This window comes from Wasmannia auropunctata, unplaced genomic scaffold (genome assembly GCF_000956235.1).
Source record: "Wasmannia auropunctata unplaced genomic scaffold, wasmannia.A_1.0 LD334204.1, whole genome shotgun sequence".
Classification (NCBI taxonomy): domain Eukaryota; kingdom Metazoa; phylum Arthropoda; class Insecta; order Hymenoptera; family Formicidae; genus Wasmannia; species Wasmannia auropunctata.
Window position 1 is genome coordinate 395,840 of NW_012028686.1, and position 23,103 is coordinate 418,942.

A 23,103-nucleotide genomic window follows, 5' to 3' on the forward strand; every position below is an offset into this window, starting at 1 on the left:
AAATGAGGAAACTACAGCTAATTTTAGATCGGAAGTTAATAGAAATCTTATTTATTATGCAATATAATTTCAGAAATATATCATACTAAAAAGAATTAAAAAAACCCTTATAATAAATCTGCCGCAAAATTTTTGCATAAAAGAAAAATTCTATATCAAAGAATTTGCTGTTAAAAAATAATGTGCATGAGAAAGAATATTTTAATAGTTATAAATAGAATTTTTTAAGTTTTTTGCTTTCTTTTTGTAAAAATAAATCATGATGTATATAATTTTATCATATTGTAAAAGAATTCACAAAATAATTGCACGCATATTTGTAACGAGTGCGTTATTATCGAGTTAATTCAAAAATAAATCTTTATCCTTTTTGTCCATTTCTATAGTATTATACGTACGTATTTTATATTGAATAATGGATATCCGCTCGCTGCGTTATTATCGCATTTTGACAGAAAAATTTCATGCTGAAGTTACTCGTGATCATATATTTCGACATAATTCATAATTATTCGAATACTGTTCACAAATTTTGATAGTTGAAAACTGATTAAAATATTTTTAATGCGGCAATAATAGATAATCTTTTAATTTAAATTTTTGTATTATTTTTTTATAGAAAAAAACATTCTGCAAAAATTTATTTAATATAATAAGTATTTCACCGAACACGCATATACGCACACATACACAAAATTTAATCGATTATTTTAAAGCAGAATCGAATATATGTGGTTTAACACAATAGAAAAATTATACATATATTCGAATATTCTATATAAAATAAAAAATTATGAATTATTTACATCTGTAACTTATGCATCGCATTATTACATGTTACAAATTTGCATTTTTAAATTTGATTTTTCTATGAAATATACAGATTTAAGAGAATTTTTTATTTTAAAATAGATTTAAATTTAAATAGATCTTAAACTGTTAACAGTAATTTCAATAACACATTAATTTCATTATCAGTAACACATTAATTATCAAATATGAGGAAAGACATTTCACATTTGTATGCAAAATAACATCGATGCATAACATCGTTGATATTTTTTAAAATAAATATATAAGATAACATTCTAATTACAACATAAATACATTTTGGACATTTCAGAAAAGCTGTTAACGTCTATCGTCACATTTGTTATGTTAGACTAACTGACTTTCGATATTTTGCGAATACAATAAAAATAAAAATCATTGGTAACGCTGTTATATAACAGATTTTAACAGTTCAACTGTCGCCTGACTTTTTCTACTTGTATTAACTATGATACGTAAGCTAAAAAAGGTCACTGATTTGAATAAAATGTCCGAATCATTGATGCGATGCGTACATACCGCATATAATCGAACTTGCTGTTAAACAGAATTGTTAAAACAGCGAGACGGAAATTCGCATTTTCTTTCACATTGAAATTTATCGGCCAGATTGTGCTTCTTGCGTGATCCAAGAAATGTAATCAGAGACTCTCACGTAAATGCCAGGAAGTCGTGATCTGCTGCAGCCAATACCGTTCGAAACCACCCCGATCACCATCAAGGGCCCGGCTGGGTAACTTCCAACCATCAGAGGCCCGCCGCTGTCAGCCTAGAATAAAATACAGGATACGTGCAATCGTCCCGTAAGCTTCCGCGGTTATGGTAAACGTTGCGGTGCGAATTCCACTTGCTCTAATACGGATTGCAGGGTTGCGGGAGTATCCATCACAATGGGTTTCGGTATCGTTCCACACGGATCCGGATCGTAAATCTCGTCGCTAGAAATTCTCAAGATGGAAACGTGCTTTTAACGGCATCACGTTTATTGTCACCGGTATCTCACGCAGTGCGTTAATATCGTTTAAACAATCTAAAGAATTTATATATTGCGCTTTTCTTCCATTTTAAAATGGAAAATTACACGAAAAAAATTTAATTATTCATGATTAAAAAATGTCGGCGTTCCGACATTTTTATTAAAGAAAAACAATAGTTCTATACACAGAACGAGTGTCTCTTGTTTGTCTAATTCGCTAAAATGTTCCTATTATTGGACAATGAAACATGACTTTCCAGAGAGCACACAGAGTTCAAAAAGAATTTATTCCTACATTCAGTTGTTTGCCATCAATTTTGAGTTTATTTTCAGGTGCACAAAGAGTTCTTTTTCAGAATTTTCAAAAAAAAATTCTTTTTACATCCGAAAATAAATTTATAATTTATGATATATGACTGAGTGAGTTCTTTTAAAATGCTCTGTGCTCTCTGAGGTTGAATCTATTACTTTTTTTACTAAAATTTTTAAAACATGGTTAAATTGTAAAAAATGAACGCATTACGTATTGAAATCTCTCTCGTTCAGTTATTAAAAAGATATCTGAAATTATTAGAGGAATAATTGATCATCTTTCGACGCGCTAAATATATAACATTCTTCAACTGCAATTCGTGCTACATCCAATATATCTTAAAATCAATTTTTATAGTTGCCAGTCGTATAGTTCTCGCGCAAACGAGGTAAACAGGAAATCTAGCACATCTCAATTCCCATCGGAGCCTTCAGCGAGATTGTACTTTCGAGACTCCGTTCCTCCTTGATATATCTCGAAGCAATACGTCCGTTTTCGATTGTTTTCTCGGGAATATCTTCGTTTGGAGGAAATATAAATTGCTGATAGGGACACAGGCAGAGACGCGGCGAAGGAAACTTATCGGGGACAAGATCGAGGATGGTATTCTCATTTTTGTTCCGATGGACGCCGGACTTGGTAATGTCGTGGTGGGATTCCCGTGGGAGTTGCCTTTGCGGAAACTGCTGTTAGTCTCAATTGACGACGTGAATTTAGTACTTGCGTGCTGGGGATGGTGTGTATCTCATCCCCATTAAGAAGGATGCGGGACAAGGGAACAGAAAGGAAATCATTGACTCACAAATTATCATGATACAATGATAGCGCGTATACCTGTTTCTTACAATGAAAGAAAACATAATTTCTAGATGTAATATGTCTAGAATTATATCTAGAGAGATAATATAATTTCTAGATTAAATAGAATGTGCGCATATGCGCTATAGTAATATTCAAAAGGTAGAATTGCTTCTAATCCCTATATTAATTTTTTTTTAAATACTTGCAAATTTGTTTCATTTATTGTATAAAATTGAATCACTAATTATTAAAAGAAAATGATTTTTCTTGCTACGTATATGTACTTGATGTAAAATAATTATTTATTTTACATCGTTTTATTCTTTATTCTCCATTCTTAACGCAAAAGTGAACTTTTGTCAAAAATATTCTTCTGTGTCTTATATATATGGAACAATCAAGACGATAACATAGCTTATACGATACTTTTCGTTCTTTTAATAAACGTTATCGCTCCTTCTCCAGTCCCCTGTTACAATTTCGCATAAATACCGGCCCACGTTGGAGATCCGCAGAGCGAGGCCAATGCAATTATATACGATCCAATTACCGGGGACCAGTATCATCCAGCATGGTCGGCTATCATGCCTGAACAGCATTGTATTCGCATTACCACGGTAGCGTGGGTATTTATTGAAATTCGCGTCGTGCCCGCCCGACGAACCATGAATTCCATGATCGGACGATTGACAAGCGGCGCCGAGCGAGCAACGATGCGGGAACGCAAAAAATGCGGTATGCCCACACGCGGACGTTTCGCACGAACCGGAAGGTGAATTCGCGGCGGACGTCTTTTTCACTCTTACCCAACAAGCGTCCTTTCCGCCTTCCTCCCAGCCAGCACACATTTGCTTCGTTCCAACGCTGACTGACTTGCCCTGACTCGCGTACCATTCGCCACATACGGTGTTCGTCACCACGCGAACATCCACTTTCTGCAGCACGTCCGCTCTCTTGTCTGGAATATAACAGCGATTTGTTTGCTGCAACTTAATGAACAGATTACTGCCAACATTCGTCGTTGACTTAAGACGGGATTTCGAATGTCATTAAAATAGACCTAGCTCGAACTTGTCGTAATGACGTTCGAGAAAACATTTTCAAATCATCTATTACAACGTTAAAATCTAAATATTTATGAGGTTTAAATTTTATAAAGATGCGTGTTTAAATATAAACGAGTATTATGTTGCTGACACACATCATGAAACACTGTTGTACTGCGAAGCGTTATTCACGAAAACAAAACAAGCGATATTCCCATGAAAAGCGATGATATATTTTAACGGATAAATTTAATTAATAATAATTACTGCACATCTCGTTTATATTATAACCTAGTGTTGTTGCATTAATTATAATATCTAAAATGCTTTGCAATTTTAACATAAGAACGTAATTAATATCTATTTAATGAGTCTAATTAATTATATCAATTTAAAGTTGATTATAACATGCAAAATATTAATGTCCCAAATAGCAAAATGCTAACAGTATGCCAGCAAATTCGATTATGATTTTAGAGCAGATTCATATCCACTGTGTCTTCTTTCTTTCATTACATCTTGCTAGCATAATATAACAACAGAAATGCAGCAGAAATGGAGCAGACTTTGCCGTCACGATGTCGTAATGCAATGCTCGTTTTCTAATTTTCTACCGATATTAGGAAAACGGCAGACTGCAGTGCTCGGTTGCTGCCAAGTTCTACTAACATAATATGCGGTACCTACACAATTTGCAATATATGCTCTTGGCAGGCTATCTGAGGCTAAATTAGATAATTTTTTACATGTTATAATGTATTAAATAGTTTTGTTTATTAAAATATCTATATATATTAAACCTCTTTTGTATTGAACATAATGTATAACGTACAAAATTTTTAACGATTATATAATTAACGATTCAGATTCAAATAACTATTTTGTCAAAATAACGTATACTTCTCTTTTATAAGTAAAATGACCTTGTCCATTTTATTGATTCCAGCGAGAGATGGAGAGAGAGTTCGTATACTTCCATGGGACTTCAACGCTTACGGGAACTTTGGTGATTATGGAAACTTCAGCTCGTGTTTCGTCGCTTCGATCGTTATCGTGATAAGATTTATCGAAACTTCAGGCTTAGCAATATATCTCAGGTATTTATGAAGACCCTGATAGTCGCAACTTGGTCGACGATCGAGTAGGACCTTTATACGTACCCGCCCCGTTCCCAACAAGAATTCATTCACCACTCCTGAATTATGCAATCACGGTCGCGTAAAAAGATACGAGGATAGTCTCCACTTTGTTGATTATTAGTAAGCGACAAAAATCGAAAATGCGCGAGCACCGATGACGCGAGATTAAATATTTCATAATGTTTGAAAGGAAACTTATTTTCTTTTATACAATTTCTTTTTTTTTATAATTGTTTTCTTTTTTATGACTTATATATTGGACGGTATTGTGCGACGAACTGCATGCAACTCCTGAATGCGAGGTTACGTGGTGGTAGTTATTATTTTATAGATAGTGACATTTGCCAAGGTATCAAAGTACACGGAATAGCCGACGTAATGAAAGCTAACCCCGGGGCGTCGTCGTTCCGTACGTAATCGGTATCGAAAGAGGGACAATTATTTACTCACATTTGCTTCTATCTTCGCCGAGCCATCCCCAACCGGCAACTACAGCATCCACTCCGCCAAAGGCGCTGTACCCTGGTTTCCCTGTGGCCACAGGTAAACATGCGGGTTTCACGCTTTCCGACCAACTGATCGGTCTAGCGAGCTCCAGCAGAGCAATATCGTCCACATACTTGCCGCACTTGTGACCAGGGTGCAACACCGCGTTTATGACGCTTTCATGTTTTGCGGCAGGCACTTCTGGAGCCCTTAAATTGTGCTCGCCCAGAGTGACGCGCAATTGTCCTGTTGGAATCTTGTTCGGGCCGCTGAAATTGAAGCGAAAACGAAAGATTTAATTCGCGAACGATATACGCCGTATTTAGCACTATTGAGTTTTCCTCTTTTTTTTTCTTCTGAGAAGGCATGTGCTACAGAATGCGAGAAGCATAAATTATAATTTGTTATATATCTATAATATAACAATACTTAAAAACAGATTCCTGAGAAACTTAAAAATATATATACTTATATTATAGTCATTATGGTAGGATTCTCATCAAAATAATATCAGGAATCTATTCTTAGGTGTTCTGATTTTTATGGGACACTTTGTAATATATATTTTTTTGTTAACACGATAACAATATATAAAATATACTTAATTACATAAATTTGTAATTACATATATATACGTATATACTCAAAATTGAAGAAATTCTGTTTAATTCTCTTGTTTTTGAGACTCTTGTTTTAAGACAATAATCTAGAACATAAGAAACAGTAACATATTACGAAAAAGAATAATAATGTGCATTTCATGATGTAAAATTATAACATAAATGATGCAAAATAGATAAAATTATTACTGCGTTAAAATAGTTACTGCAATTATTATAGTCAAATAAAATTTTAAAAAAAGTTAGCGTAAATGCGCAAGTCTTATATACATATACATATTTTTTTTTTGTCGCGTATAAAAATCCACTGAAAAGTTTGAGATAAATAATCTACATATCTTTTAATATTTTGGAAACTTTGAAATGTTCGATTTTTTTATACGCCTCCCATAAAAATCTTTATTCTTGCATCGTGAAAGTCGTAAAAGGAAAAACAAAACGGTATTTCTTATTTTTTCTTTAGTTTTTTTTTGTAAGAAGGATCCAAGTCTGACACCGGAATGACACCAGCGAGTAATCATCGCACAAGTTTAAGGCACCGAGAATAGAAATATTCAAGGCGGAAAATCCTTTACCATCGATGTATCCTCTCCTATTTCTTTCCCCCTAAACCCTCCTCGACGGTGCCGACGAATTCCAGCTCTTTCGCAGTTTCTTTCCCTTGGACGTCAGTAATTATTTAACCGGGATTTTTGTCCCGCTCGAACGACGCGTCTGCAGAGCTCCCTTGAATGCCTGACCCGGCCGGAGTGGCTTCAGTTAATTAATCGGTCTATAGTACCTCTGAATAATTAACAATATTACGGCACCCCCTCCGTCAGGACTATCCGCTCCATTTTCGCAAGCCCGTATACCGTCCCACTTTCGTCAGTAACCCCTTGCACATCTTCCCTCACGCTCTTCTGGAGTTTATCGCGGAGCGTTTTCTAAGTTTCCAGGCCCTGTTTCGCCGTCGCTCCTTACAAAGCCGCTTTAATGGACCTTTCTATCGTCGTCGAGTCCCCCGCTATTGTTCCGCGGCTCACGGATTATACGGTTTACTTTCAATGCATCTCCGGCACTCGCTTCTCTCTCCTCGGCGCGCGGCGCGGCGTGGCGTCGCGTCGCGCCCTTCCAATTAAAATGCACGAGCGCTCAGACGGATTGCAGCGAGAACGTTGCTCGTTGCGACGAGATGCATTGCGACGGCCGTTACAGCAATGCTGATTTGTTTAGAGAAACGTTTAATATAAGCCAGCGTTTATTATGACGAACATTCGCTCGAGATAGACCGGCAACTCGGTTTATGAAACATTTACTTTAAATACATCGCAGAATTTGTCATCACAATTGAATTCTCATGCTTTATTACTTTCTTCTGTTCAATGTGTATGTTTTGTCAGATCTCATTATAACAATGAGTGGAACAAAATATATCTCTTCATATAAATTTTAACTATGATTCACGACGAATGAGATATCAGTATAAGCCATTTGATTATCAAATATTTGTAATATCTAAATACAGATGTTATGAATATTTAATAATTACGTGGCTATATATTTACATAGATATATTTACATAGATATATGTAAATAATTATATTTGCTTTATTAACCGTGCGATTACTCTGTGAATCTAGCACTGCTAAAAAAAAATTCGACTATATACGATAATTAATTATAAGTGCTCATTTATTGCTCTAATCGCAAATTTATTGCTCCTACCCATTCGCAAGAAATTAATATCAAAAGTGAGCTGATTTCACGTTACGCTAGTACTGTCACTCCTATATAAAATAACACGTACAGAGTACTATGTATAAAGAAAAAAATAAGTATTTAACAATTTTTGTTACCTTTTGGTCCAAGATATTGCAAAAAAACATCGAGAATTTTGAATATTGCATCTTACTCTTATGCATGCGCTAGCACCGTCATACTCCTGATGGAATTTTTAATTTAAACGAAGAGTAATAAATTCCGGACTGGAATATGGAAGAACTAGTAATTCTAGAAACATTTGAAGATCAAAATTAATGTAGCAATTAATTTCTTTAATGTACTTTACTCTTGCACGTGCGGAAAAATTCTATCCATTTATTGCTCTTTGTTTAAGTTAACAAACGCCACCAAGAATGGCGGTGTTAACGATACACACGAGAGTAAAGTATATTAAAGCAACTCCATTAATTTTGATTTTAAAATGTTTCTAGAATTATTTGTTCTTGAAATATCTTATTGTTAGTTCGGAATTTATTACTTTTTGTATAAATTAAAAATTCCTTAAAAGATGTGACGATGCTAGCGCACGTATAACAAGAGTAAGGTACAATTTTTTTGCAAAAAAAGTAACGTACACTTTTTTGTTTATCGAAATGACAAATGGAACGTATAGGAGAGAGTCTCGCGTGCGATATATAGGCCTTTATTAAAATATCATCTATTAAAAATAAATTAAAACAAAGGTTAATTAAATATATTACCGTAATAATTGTATCCTTCTCTCATTGCACGAATAATATTTACTATCCGGGGACTATGACTGATTTCTTCTACGGGCGGCTTCGTTAAAAATTAATTGGACGCCGAATCGGTAAATCGATTGGAATTAATTTCGGTCCAGCTCGTTAAATCGTGCGGCTCTCATGGTACTAGTATATCGGCACACGAACGCGTCCGTGAATTACGCAACGTTGCACGCAGAATGACGTTAGTAATAAGGTACTGCTGAACATTAATTTACCGTGGGATATCGTCGAACGAGAAATATCGACGCTGCGTCGCTAGGCTGCCAGTTCTTGTATCGCTATACAAGGACATAATTCATATCTGTTTGCGTGACGATTAATCAACCGTATTATTCACAGCGCGCGTATTGTATTAATAGTAATTGGTCGCCGCGTCATCAGTTCGATAGAACAGCGCGTTATAATTTGTTTAATCATTTATTAATCTAACGAATTGCATTTTCGACGCGTACAGCTTATATCACATACAAATATCAGCACTATTCTCAGATGGAAATTTTTTTCGGATAGTAAATGTTATTCGGTAAAATAGTTCCAATTTTACGCATTTTTAGACATGCAATTTTAAACAACAAATTTTTGGTCTGTTTACAAAACATTCAAAGACTTAAATTCTATGACGTTCAAAAGAGATGATTGAATACGATGGAATGCTTTTATTTAACAAATAACTTGAATTATATGACAATATTTCTAAACCGATTATTCACTGTTGCATTTATATATTAGCTGAAATGTCTAAAAGTGCCAAGCGGAAGCTGCAATGAATTTTATCCTAACTTTTTTTTCTCGATACACGATAACAAGGGATCTAGTCGCCATAAATTTGACGCAGCGAGGCGTTAGATATCACTGGTGAGCGTCGGGTTGTCTGTTTTTGCGCGTAAATGATACCAAGCGGTGAGAAAAACTAAGGGGAGGAAGGAGGGGGACGAGGTAAAGTGAGACGATAGTGGACACAGCCACCTTCATTTTCACGCCCTCCTGCCTCGCATCTTGTTGCAACGTTTTCCATACGTTTTGCATGGCCGCTAGCAATTACCGAGTGGTCTGTAATCTACACGCAATCATGGTTTACAACGCCAAAGCTCGGCGCTGAATTCTCTCTACGGCCGCTCGTCGCCCCTGAACGGCCCCTATCGTCCTCCTCCCCATCCCGTCCTTCTGTAATCTGTCCAGTGACCGAAAGGGATACGCAATATCTGTACGTTTTGTTGCCCACCCAACTATGGGTCTGCTCGCGCGTTTAATTATATCTACACGAAAGCTATCCTGCATATATCGCTGCTGCAAACTCGTCTGTCGCGCAATGATAGCGATTCATTTATAATGCGCATGGTAAAAAGAGAGACTCATTCAAATTTCATTCGCTCACTTTAACTTATTGCTATAGTATACTGTCGCAAGCAAGAGTTGTAAGTCTAAATAGATTTTCAGTGACATACAACGAATAATATTTTGCAAATACAAAATTTACAATTAACTTTTTGCAGTGTCTATACATATATATTTTTTTTTATTAGAAAGTCTATATTCAGAGATTAATTACCAAAACGCTGATAAATTTTATGCAAATACAGCTTGAGAAATTTTTGCTTGTTTTTATTTGAAACTTTTCGTTTCACATAACACGATAAAAATCACATATGGTGTATATTTTATATATTTATATGACAAGCAGAGAAATATTTCTGTGACAGTTAAATTTTACAGTAACTTTTTTGTCAACCATTATTTTTGTACGTGCGTATCAAGTTCTTTTTCCTTTGAGAAACGATTTATTTTCTATAGTATAGCAGCAATTTTTTTAAAAACGATCGTTTGCAAATAAGATAAACTTGCGCATATCTTATATAATTATAAATTTAAATAATTACTGACTATTTTATATATGTACATATTATATAACCTGAATTTTTAAAAAATTTCCAAATATATTTTAAAATATATTGATAAAATGTAAATCTAGTTACATATTAAAATTGAGAATCAATGCAAGTCTCCAAATTAATTTTATTATTTTATTAATTAAAAACATATAAAATTAATTTATCTTTTTAACGTATTGAGACCTATTACAGTTTATTGCAAGATTTTTCAAATTTTAACATTAAATGTCTGACCGATTGAACGATTAAACTTTGAAAAGAATCAAACTATTATTATTACTATTGTTAAATACATTGACAAAATCCTAATATATATCAAAATTCTCGATAACAAATGGAATATTTTGGCACATAGATAACTTTTGAGATAATAATCAGGCCTCTGGCGGATTTAACAAGATTTAATATGCGAGTATCCTATTAAAAGTTGTCAAGAAATTGTAAGTTTCAGATCGACCGTTGAAATTAAAGCCTACTTCGTAAAGGACTTAGTCTTTACAGAGTCTATGTACTCCGTTAATGAAGATGCATCTTTTGAAAACTTGTTACTGAAGTATAAGCAAAATTAAAGACATGCTGTGTTATATTTTAGGTTTATGCCACTAATATTATTCATTTATACGTAATTTTAATTTTCTTTGTACGCACATTTATTACCAAAATAAAAATTAATAAAAAATTAATACATTCAAATACATAAGTATATCAAATATATATTGAAATAATTATGTACAACAAATCTAGATTTTCTGCTGTATACAATATTTATTTATTTATTTCAACTTTGAAAAATTTCTAACTAACAATAAGCTGATTAAAAAAAAATTATTTAATATAAAGATTAAGTAGGAATTTAAACATGTTTTATTTAATGTAAATATTAGTGGGGATTTAAACGCGTTTTAAATCATTTATGATAAATATTTTTTTATGGTAAACGGTAAACCGTCAATTTTGATTAAAGAATATAAAAAAAATATTTTACAATTTCTGTATACAATACAAAATGCAGCGTTACAACTTATAATACACAAATTATTAAAACGCAGATTACTCACGCACATAAACAGTGTCCAGCAGTTAAGACGTATCGGTCATTTAAAATGACACCACCGCAAAAATGTCCGCCTTTTCTTGTTATGCTCACCAACCATGGAAATTCACGTGGAGCCGCGTCCTGACCTCCGACAATCCTCGCTTGTGGTGTTGTCCTCTCACTCCTACCGCACGGAACATCTGCCACTATCAAATACGGATTTCCTCGATTAATGCTCGATAACGATTAATTGCCTTGGCGATCTTGTTGCGAGACCTGGCGCAAACGCCCGACTCGCCCGACATACCCTGAACCGTCAATGTCGATCGATAGCGACACGATCTTAGACGCCAGCTCGATCTCGCTTCTTCTTTTTGTCGCGCAAATGAAGCGAAGACGAGTATCGGCACACTGAAAGTGTCTAGGGGGAGTCGCCGAATCGGGCAACGCGCTGTGTAATCTATTTAACGATACTCTTAGCGAACGCCATTGTCTGGCCGTTCCCCTTCCATCTTAATAAGACAGAAAAACTTCATGGGATTAATTGGACATCCAATTAACGCGTCGTTTCTTCAATTAGTGCCTTTTTTCCATTCTCTCGTCTCTTATACATTTCCATGCAAGAGAATTTACCATCACCAGCTTTCGATGAATAATATTCACAAATCCCGCCGTGTTATAAATATATAGGAGATCCTATTTTGCATGCAGTCTTTCTCTTCTATATTTTTTATTACTTATTTCACTGCCAATGTTGTAATTTACTGCATTATGTTTATTTAACGCTTTTTTGATTAGAGCAAATTGTTCGCGAACGCGTGGAAAGTTAAGAGAACCGAGAGTCGCCTAAAATATCGCAATTATTATCAAATGCTATTGGTATCGGTCCATGTTTCGATTATTCCGATCCGCAGGGAATTACCATCTGCACTCTTGTTGACGAGAGCATATTGACAGGTTATCGATCGTCCTTAGTGTTTGATGATTAATGTTCGTGACGTGGCGTAAATGAGTGGAGCGACTTCCATGTATAATAGTATAACATCGGAAGACGAGTGACAATGCGATAAATTTTAAGGATGGGTGTAACAGAATCCAATCGTAAAAAATGTTTTACTGAAGATTGTACAAATAATTTCGATAATGGAATTTTTTTGAAGAGAGATTCACGATGGATTATAAGTATTATAAGTTAACATTTATAATTGTCGTATAAATATTTTAAAATATCAAGGGAAACGTATTTAATAAACAGTATTGATTGTCATTTTAAAAAATTTCGAAAAAATTCGCTTTCTATTGGTGCAAAAAAATGTACAATTTTACAATCCTCTTCGCGTATGCCGAAGCTGCCATTTTTATCAGAACTTAATTGAAACATTATGAGAAATGATTATTAATATGTTATATTAATTGTAGAAAAGTAGAAATGTCGATAGAGTTGTGTATCAACATCAATTAAAAGAAAGACCATTTACTATTACGTCGATACAATAAATGCGATCACCTCAAAATGGCGAAGGCGCGTTCGGCTGCAATTGGCGATTATAGATCGTTATATCGCAAGCAATAGTCATAAATTGTGTTATTAATTAATAATAATTAGATTGCACCAATTATGTCGAATTGTAATTGATTCGGCTATTATTGTAGAAAGGACATAGAAAAGGTCTTTTCAATGGTTTGTTATTGAATATTTCAATTCACATAAATTGTTATTAACAAAACACAATTCAAACGTTTTCAATCGTTATGTATTTTCAAATTTGTAAAGCATCTTACTAGAAAAAAAACAATAATTGATTTCTCCAATTACGAGAGAATTAATTCATACTTTTCTATGATTGATTTAAATTGTATCTATGTGCGTACTCACAAGACAAAAATAATAACAAATAATAACTCAATCAATTTCACGAGCAATATATGTTCTTGAGAGTAATGTATGTTATAACTTTTTCATATTTTCGATTGAACTCGAAGAAATTGGAGAAAGTGCATTCTTAAAATCTGTCCTGACGTGACCTGATCGGCACGGCGCGTCTGATTGTGCTGTGTTTAATTGAAACCCGAAATTGCCGCGTTACCGAAATGTTAACCGATTCGAGTGGATCCTCTCCTGTGGCACAGCGTTTGGCGTCACACGGATTTAATGCCCCGAGCAGATAGGGACAGATACGGCGGATCTGTCACTACAATCGCTGCGACGTCCCTGCCGCCCGCGCCGCGCGCGGAATACCCTCCCGGTTACCCTCTTCCCTGTACCTCTCATCGTCCCTCTCGAACCCACCCACAAGTCGATCCCCCTCTCGTTTCACGCCCCGACTGATTAATTGGACCTCTACGCCTACACACCACCACACTTCCCCTCGTTCCCGGCCGTCGCTCTTCCCCAACGGGCGAGGAAAGCACGTCGAATCGGCCGAGAGGGAGGCGTTGGTAGCACAGAATTCGAAGTCGCCTCTATTCCGAAACGCGTAATAGATATGTCAAAAGCAGCCTGGGGACGCGATCATGATAATACGACCGAAGCCTCAGTTTGGTGACCAGGTTTGGCGCGAAGGCAAACCGTTTATCCTTCTAGTTGAGTCGATTGTGCTCGGGGAGTGTCGAAAAGAGCTCGCTTTCTTTCTCTTTCTCTCTCGTGTTTTTGGAAATGCCTGGCTGTGCCGTAAATCGGCGATATCTTGACAGCCGAAGTCGCAGTGCGCTTATTGTATTGGCAAAATAAATCGTATACAAACCCACGAAGACTCATGATGCCCTGCATGAAACGTCATTATTGTGCCGAGTGACGAGCATACACGTATTTATTGTGCGATGTGCGTTTGTAACTGATTGGAACGATTATGGGAGAGAAATTCAAATAGCATATGATTAATATCAAATGTCTTTAATGACATCGTTCGCGCGATATATTTTGCCGTGTATACGTTAGATATGAAGGAGATTAAATTTCGTTCGATATTGATTCTCTGCCAACGATAAGATAAATCTGGAGACAACCGCGGACATCTGTCGGAACAATTTCGAGCTCGATATCTCACCTGGAAAACCAACGAGATAAAGATGTGCTTTGCAGATTACTCACTAATTATATCAAGTGTTCTCTCTGGGCCAATTTAAAATGTTACAAATCCAAAATCTGCACCGTAATTTAACGCGACGACGTTTTAAAGGGAAGCGTTCCAATTTTATCGATGTTAAGAGTAATGTACTTATCTATATATCTCACCGATAATTCGCTTCCCCCTGCCAATAAATTCGTTATCTCTTTAATAAGCAAGGCATACAAATTGTTTCCTGTCAAACATCCATAATGCTCGAGATAGTGCATTATATTTTCATGATTTATCATATTAAATGCATATTTTAAAGAAAAAAATTTAAAGAGGACAAACAGTCTTTTTACAATCAGAAAAATATAATAAATTCTGAATGCATACTAAATATATCTCTATAATTTATGTTGTATGACTAAGACGCAATAATGGATGTTTCGTGTCGTCTTTTTTCTGTATCTTCTTTAATAAATCGTGAGTTTGCTGGCATTAGAAGTTTATGGAGTCTTCTTGTGGCCTCGAGCGGGTTAAGAACCTTCCTGATACCGTCATGATTTTAACATTGAACGGTCGTTGACAAAATCTGGAGTTACTCAGCTACGCGCCGAGGTCGTGTACTTCCCAGTTTCTGGCCTTCGACGAGGCTTATCCGTTAATTCTTCTATTTCGCACACGCATTCACTTTTTGACCGTGAAAGAACAATTCAGTGCCAAAAATGCAACTAGTTATTTTTTTTCTTTTAAATAACCTGAAACTACTCGTACCGTTTATTACTACTCGTCAAGTTTATTTCCTCAATTTTGAGCACTTTCATGAAATATGTCATTACTTTTTCTGTTAGCGGTAAACCACATTTTTTTCGATTTTCGATACGGCAATATATTCGAACGGTTGTAAACGTACGGCGACGTAACGGCAACGTAATTTGCTCGCACACGTAATTTGTTTATCGACCGAAATAACGGTAGTTTTCGAGCCAAATATTTCATGCGCGGAATATTTTTCCATGTAATACCGATTACCTTTTATTTACAAATCGCTGGATTTAAAACGAGTCAACCGAGTTTCTGAAAAATATTTTAATAATGTTAAGGTATATATTTATGCAAAATAAATAACATATGTGCCACGAGCTCCGGGCATAGAATTTCGGAAAATAATATAATTTGTTTAATGGACGCCAGATGCTGATTACGACCTGCGGAATGGTAATAATTATCAAAATTTTATTCAGTTCTCGGCGATGGCATGAAAGAGTAATTATTTTTAACGTTGTATCGTACCTGCCCTATGTTGCATAATCTCGCGGTTGATTATTCAGTCACGATGCGTAAAATTAATGTTTATAACAATCAATATAATTGTTCAGCGAAGAAACGGTTGGTAGGTAGTTATTGATCTGATGAATAAACCACTTTGCTTTGCCTCCACATAATATAGAGCCTAAATATTTGATAGAAACGACCGTTTTATTGTCGGTGAAACAAATAATTACCTTTATTAAATTCACCCGGCGCCGGCGCAACCGTCTGATGTTTCGCGCCAAAGAGTGAATTGTAAACGAGATAATGACACTCTATACAACCTGCATTATGCACCGGGACGTGTTGTTCAAATAATCTATCAACGCGCTGTCTCTGGCACGGGAGCTTTTTCGGACGTAAATCAACATGGGAGACAATTTTTTGCGGAGCGTTAATTCCATCATTTTTTCCATGCGCATGCATTTTATCTCGATCGCCCGGTCGGTTGGTTGTCGAAATTTGACGCGCGGAATGAAATATTTACCCATCCTTGTATCTACTTGTTTGAAAAAAGGCAGAATACGGTCGATATTAAAAGAAGATTATAAATTATGCCAAAATCTATTAAAAGTATGTTTTGGTAAAAAGAAATTGAAATTCTCTACAAGATTTGTCTTTAAAGAATCTTTTGATACTTCTGATCTATGTATAATGTTGTCTTATAATCTGCTAAATGTTATTACATTTTTTAAACAATCGGTTATGTGAAAATCAAACCAAGTCTAAAATTCATTAAGGTAAAATTCATGAGGTGCAATATTTAACAAGATATACATTTTATCTATGATCAGATAGATTACACATTGGATTACAATTATGTGATCACAAGGTCTATTAGCCACATTAATTTGATGTGATTAGTTATATGCTCGGTATATTAACGTTTAGCCTTGATTACGAGTATTGTCTATTGCATCAAATGCTTAAACAATGATAAAACAGCTTATTGCAAAATAGTGCACCAAAAATTAAAGATAAACACTTATTTTAACTAACAATAAATACTTTTTATAATTGATATTATAATCACAGATCTTGAAGTGATTTTGTATATTAATTAAAATAAAGAAAGATTAATCTAAATTATGCCAAACATGTGCTTGAAATTAAAATAAAACAGTAAATGTTGTAATACTTTAAAAACAAACGTTTTTCGAGAATATAAATAAGGATTAGATCGATCCGTCATATATTTTCTCCCCTCCCATCATCTCTTTTGTTTCAGTTTCTCATTAAGTCACTCTCGAGTATTGGTTGGCAGTGGGAAGCGAATATTCGCTACGCTAATGGCGAACACTAAATTCGGTTTATTAACTTCCGGTGTTCCAGCGTAATCCACAAGCTTCTATTCCGAATTCTCCATTGACTTCCGCTCATCGTCTAATACCTCCACTCCGGCTAAATGGACGCCAACCCACAGAAAAGCTCGACAGCGACCGTTGTTGGCCGATCGTCGAGCGGCACTGCGGCAACGAATCGCAGCATAAAATGCATCTAATAATTCGCGAGAACTATTCCAACCATTAGAAAATATCATACATTTCGGTGTTGCCTGCGATTTTGCAACGAGATCGTCGATTTATAACAAATTTCCTCTACATACCTTCTATTATACCCTATTTGGCAATTATTATCGTTTATTTAATGTATTTTTATAATCAAATTGTTTTACATATAAATACATGAATAGCTGCTAATTAAGTCGAGGAGTAACAAATTATGCCATGGCATCTCGTCGCTTTATCCCAGCGTTGCTCTCGCAAATAATTCGATAATTTCATTAGAGCTTTTAGCAATGCAAAATATTATAAAATTACGCGTTCGGAAAAACAATTTTCCAATTTCAACACTACCTTTATGATACGTGATACGTGTTTCATTTGTTAAACATAAAAATTGTTTACTCCATATAAAATATCAAATGTGTTAAATTTCTGATTCCTGATACATTCTAGTTACTAGTACATTGGTACCGACCAAATTATAAAGTTTTTTTTATTTATTTCGCTCAGGAATAACTGATCCGCACAGCCATTTACGCTTAGCGAATCTATAGTTAATTTTGTGAATAATAGTACAGTAAATAATTAAAGAAAAATAGAAGCAAAAGATAATCTAATTTAAAAAGAAGAAAAAATTTTGAAGTCTCTACACGTATCTGTTAAAAATTTTTTATTAAAAGTGCAACAAAAATTAAGATCTCGTTAATTTTGTTCTATTCATATTTTGGATAATGTAAAAGTTTTCTTATAATCAATTACATGTATATAGTATTATATATATATATATATGTATATATATATATAATACTATACATCTAATATATATATAATATATATGAATAGAACAAAATTAACGAGATCTTAATTTTTGTTGCACTTTTAATTTAATAATATATATGTATATATATATACACATATATATTATTAAATTATACATTGTTTTATATATAATTATATATATATATACAAAATAATAAAAATAAACGTATACCGTTTAACAATATAAAGCAACAGAAAATTTAAAAGATTACAAGAATTTATCATTAAAATGTTAGATGATATATTTAAGAGTTATTTTAAGATTAAATTGATTAATAATTATAAAAGATATCAGATAAGATTTCAAAAGTTATCTCATTTGCAATTATAAGTTATCTGTTAATTAATATAAAAAAATGATTAACAAAGGGTCATTTTTTTTAAAGAAAAATATTTGATAGTTGTATAATCAAAGAAGTTGAACACGATCTATTTGAAAAGTTAAAATAACACAATTATTCAAACTTCTCGAAATAATAACCAAGTGAGGTATGCTGCATAATACGCGCGTCACGCAGTAAATAAGTTTTCGAAAAATTAATTGCAACGGGAATAGTTGGCGAGCTTCTCAGAGTTTCGAGTGAACTGACTAATACAGAGTTTGCCATAGATGTTGTGTAGTTTGATAAAGTAAGTTTGCTAGCTAAACTTTGAGAACCACAGAAGAGGCTTTAGGTTCCACTTCATGGATAGCTACGAAAATAAGTGCGCGGGAGCGACTCCTGGCGCGTGATAGTAGGTACACATGCTTTATGAACATTTTGTTATTACTATTACAGCGCGTAATAAGACACTGCATGACATCATATTTCGAGTTGCACGCTAGCAACGTCAAATAATAACATTCGCGTAATTGGAGAATAAGAAATGTAATATACAGAATTGAAAGCATAAAATGTATAAACGTAATTTGATGTCGTTATTACAATGGTATATTTACTGTTATAAGAAAATTGCAATGTTTCATAAAAGGAGATGTCTTTAGTAACAATTTTATACAGTAAAAGTTGTTAATCGTCGTAAGGACTTTTTTGAGAGAGAGAAAGAGATTAAAACGAATTAAGAAAAATAATTCTTGGTTTAATTATAGGAATAAAAATGTTTATGTAATTCTCTCATCTAAACTCGCAATTATCGTAAAGCCCGGTCTACAATTGCGTAAGCATAGTTGCAAATAGTTGTAGTTGTAAGAATATACCAATTACAATCGAATATAAGAAGAATATTTGACTGTAATTGGTCAGTTCTTATAACTACAATTACTTACAACTTACGCTTACGTAATTGTAAGCCAACCAAGCTTAAGATTTATTCTGTTTCTGCAAGAATACTCCGCTGTACCAAAAATGCCTTCAGTAGCATTTATAGTTAAAGAAAATAATAAGTAATTTTCCTCTGTGAATGTTAAACACTTAAGTTATTTTCATAGACAATTAATCTTCAATGTTTATGTGCATCTAAAAAGATGTTTCAGATTTCTTATGCGATATTACTTGCAGGAACATTATAATATCTGGCAATACGACCAAAATTAATTAGCAAGGATCTACTTACAATTAGTGTACTCGGCCTGAATCGGTGTGAACAAAATTCCAAAGAACGCAACGAGCGCCAATGCGCCGAATCCCGGATGCGCCAGGCCGAACATCTCGCTTCGAATCTACTGAGGCTTTGTCGGATGGCGATAAAAAAGTGTCACACTCTCGTCGACGCCGGCGCTTCTTTATACGTCGTGCAACCACGATCGCATCTTTCTCGTCTCGATTTTTTCTTTCTCTGTCGCCGCCCACCGCCCTTGCCATCGTCGCTTTCCGTGATGCGCGGCCTGTCGCGAGGCCGTGAACTTCGAATCCGACGACAACTCGTGGCCGTCAATACACGTACGGTGTTACCCGTGTGTTCGTTTAGCGGCGGAAATCCACCGATAAAGCCCGAAGCGACCCTGGTGTAATTTTCAAGGCGAGCGTTAACGAAAATCCGCGTCAAGAACGTAGATTGGTCAAAGGACCAATAGTCGACTTCGTGACTAGCACTTGCGTTTAATTGTACATATACGTATTGAAAGTGAAATTGATTCAACTACCGTTGATTTTTACGTTTATCATCAAAGTCAAGGTTGGAGTATTCTCACGAAATTCTCTAAATTCTATATGCAGTACAAAAATTTATATATGCAGTACAAACCTGAAAACTTCGAAATTTTTATTTTATGATTTAAAATAATTCGGAATGTATTTGTTTTTCAAGAAGTATTTTTGGTCTCATTGATATAACAAAATTAAAAATACAATTTTGCATACGACATATTCAAAGGGATATGTATGGTGCGAGAAGAATACATACATATCTATCATAAATCTGGCATTTTTAAAATATAATATATAACTATATTCTTTCTATATTTATAATTTCGCGTAATGCGTTTAATGATGCTTTTAGCACGAAATACGTATCGCATCGCAATGTATAGCAACATCGGAGATCGTGATTGCAATCATGAACTTGTATATATTGCCATTACGTGAATTGCACGTACATCGCGGTTCCAGATCTTCGGATGGCTCGGCGTCGGTTGCTGCGGCGAATAAACACGGTCATCGTATGTAATCATAGCTCGCACGTGCATACGTTCTGTCCGACGTCGCCTGTCATCGGCAAACGGCAATCGGATTATGTATCTACGAGTAATCGCTGTGACAGGTGGGCAGGATAATCAGGAAACGGCAGCTGTCGTTTACGAGAGTTTCGTAACAGGTCGCACAATAGATTTGGTAGAATAGCGTAATTATGCCCGGCGGGGATCAAGGGAGGTTCCGATTTCTACTTCTGTCTTTGCGGTATAATACAATTCTGTGATCATTTTGAAGCCCCACAGTGTAGATGTCATGCCAAAAGAATACCGCAGAAATCAATGATAAATAAAAGACGGTTATTCAAATTGCAATTATTTTTTGTAAGCGTGATTATTAAAAATATCATATTGCTTTTCCTTTATTGTCGGTATTATATTCTTGAGCTAATTGTTACATGTATACAGATTGTGTAATTACAATAATGCCTTCCAGTAGAATGTATTCCGCTCGAAAGGATTATTACATTCTGTGAGTGACTTTGATGATGCCTTTACAAATTCAAACCACGAATAGTAGAGCAATCGCACGTAATTACAAACACAGGAGTTATTTCGTCTAATTTCGAAGATTGTTTGTGAAAAGTTTTCTTGTTAACGCACCACTTATTTATATGAATCTAAATTTCTAAAATTGCGGATAATAGAATGTCATGTCGTCCAAAAGAATTGAAAGAAACAGATGATGCGTACAGAGGAAGCATTTCATCAGCAACTTAAAATTTATCTCGTGCTTATCTTGACGCTGGTAAACCTTCGACTTCTTGCTTCGGAGCTATTCACCTAATTACTGGACGTCTTTTCCAAGGACGAATATCCATGATTTTGCGTAGGTCGTTACGATTGTAAGAGGAACCATTTCTTTGATATTTATCTCTCGTGATATCGTGGCGATGCTCAATGAATATTAATGAAAAAAGATTGCCCGCAGACATTAATTAGGAAAATGTAGAACACGTACTTGAATTACTGGCAGTATATCGAGATGTGTCTTTTGTTTTTCCTTGTTGTGATACTTCTCTCGTCTGATATCTCTGCGCTTCGCGATCCTCCGATAGGAAGAGAAAAAAGGATACATGTTGCAGATAAAGACTTCAAGCATAGATATGGTGAAAAACGGAAGTACCGAATATTCTTAAGAGCTTGAAAGAATTTCATATGACTGTAGATGTGTCTAATGTTTTAATAATTATTGCTTTTCATGGATTCCATATCGATAAATGAAATATACGAATGTTTCCTCTGATGATATAACAATAAAAATTAACGTGATATCTGAATCTAGGTAGCTATCGTTTCTTACATATGTGCAACTGCGTTAAATTGCTTTTCTAACTTGGCGCAAACTGGTGAAGGCACGTGCCAAGAGACGTGCTCCGTGTCCACGTGAGAGTCGGGCATGCACACGCCGCAAGTGTTCACTCGTGCAGGTGCATGTGCGATCGCAAGTACGCGCTGCGGGGATATGAAAGCGAGAGTAACTCCGCTATTACTCCATCCACGTTTCGTTGAACTTGACCCACTATTTGTCCCGGCGATACGATATGGCTCTCGCATCTATAGCACCGCGCACCTTCGCGTCACCTCACCTTCTTCGTTTTCCGCTCTCCCCTGTCGAGGTCCACCTACGCGGCGAGATGTCGTTCAAGTTTACTTGCATTTAACAGGCGATGGGAAGTATTCCTGTAGCTGGGTAACCGGGTCAAGTTCATCTCGAGACTCATAGACGAGATAGCGAGGCAGATACGGAAGTCTAATTTCGTCACAGTTGCAATCACACCGAAGATATCTTCGTACGATATTTCTGTCAAACAGAAGTTTAACAATATTTGCTCCGAACGTGGTGAAAAATTTCTCGCTAGTACATATTTCTGTCATTCTAACATATGTATCATTCTAACGTCGAGTTACGACCAAGTGTCAAGTGCGCGTGAATCATATGTAAATTATATATCGCAGAATATACATGAGTTCGTACATACATATAAATTTAGATTAATATTACCATCCATGAGAATCATTATATTAGAATTTAATTAAGAACTAAAATACTCCAGCGTTTTTAAAAATAAACAAAAGATTATTTAACAACGATTTAAGACGATTAAAAATTAATTGCAAAAAACTTGCGGTTTAATT

General features: G+C 35.0%; 1 protein-coding gene across 3 annotated transcripts; it reads right to left on the minus strand.

Moving 5' to 3' along the window:
• Positions 1-655: 655 nt before the first annotated feature.
• LOC105459177 (transmembrane protease serine 9-like) lies at positions 656-20,026 on the minus strand. 3 transcript variants are annotated; one of them, XM_011704979.1, is made up of 5 exons: positions 19,890-20,026; positions 11,670-11,853; positions 5,557-5,861; positions 3,728-3,879; positions 656-1,600 (listed from the first exon to the last, which is right to left on the minus strand). In XM_011704979.1, the coding sequence occupies exons 1-5, from the start codon at positions 19,981-19,983 to the stop codon at positions 1,430-1,432; spliced, it is 906 nt and encodes a 301-aa protein (XP_011703281.1). In that variant the 5' UTR covers positions 19,984-20,026; the 3' UTR covers positions 656-1,429. The 3 variants fall into 3 exon arrangements, with proteins under 3 accessions (XP_011703281.1, XP_011703280.1, XP_011703282.1); XM_011704980.1 differs by lacking the exon at positions 656-1,600 and adding an exon at positions 3,421-3,509; XM_011704978.1 differs by lacking the exon at positions 656-1,600 and having other exon boundaries at positions 3,203-3,879.
• Between the last annotated feature and the right edge of the window lie 3,077 nt (positions 20,027-23,103).

What these genes read in the sequence shown, in the direction of transcription:
- LOC105459177 (XM_011704978.1), bottom strand. Translation starts at nt 19,983, where the DNA reads ATGTTCGGCCTGGCGCATCCGGGATTCGGCGCATTGGCGCTCGTTGCG. An exon ending in GCTGGACACTGTTTATGTGC is followed by an intron (nt 5,862 to 11,669) that starts GTGAGTAATCTG and finishes CTTCAATTTCAG; the next exon opens with CGGCCCGAACAAGATTCCAA. An exon ending in CGGCGAAGATAGAAGCAAAT is followed by an intron (nt 3,880 to 5,556) that starts GTGAGTAAATAA and finishes GTTATATTCCAG; the next exon opens with ACAAGAGAGCGGACGTGCTG.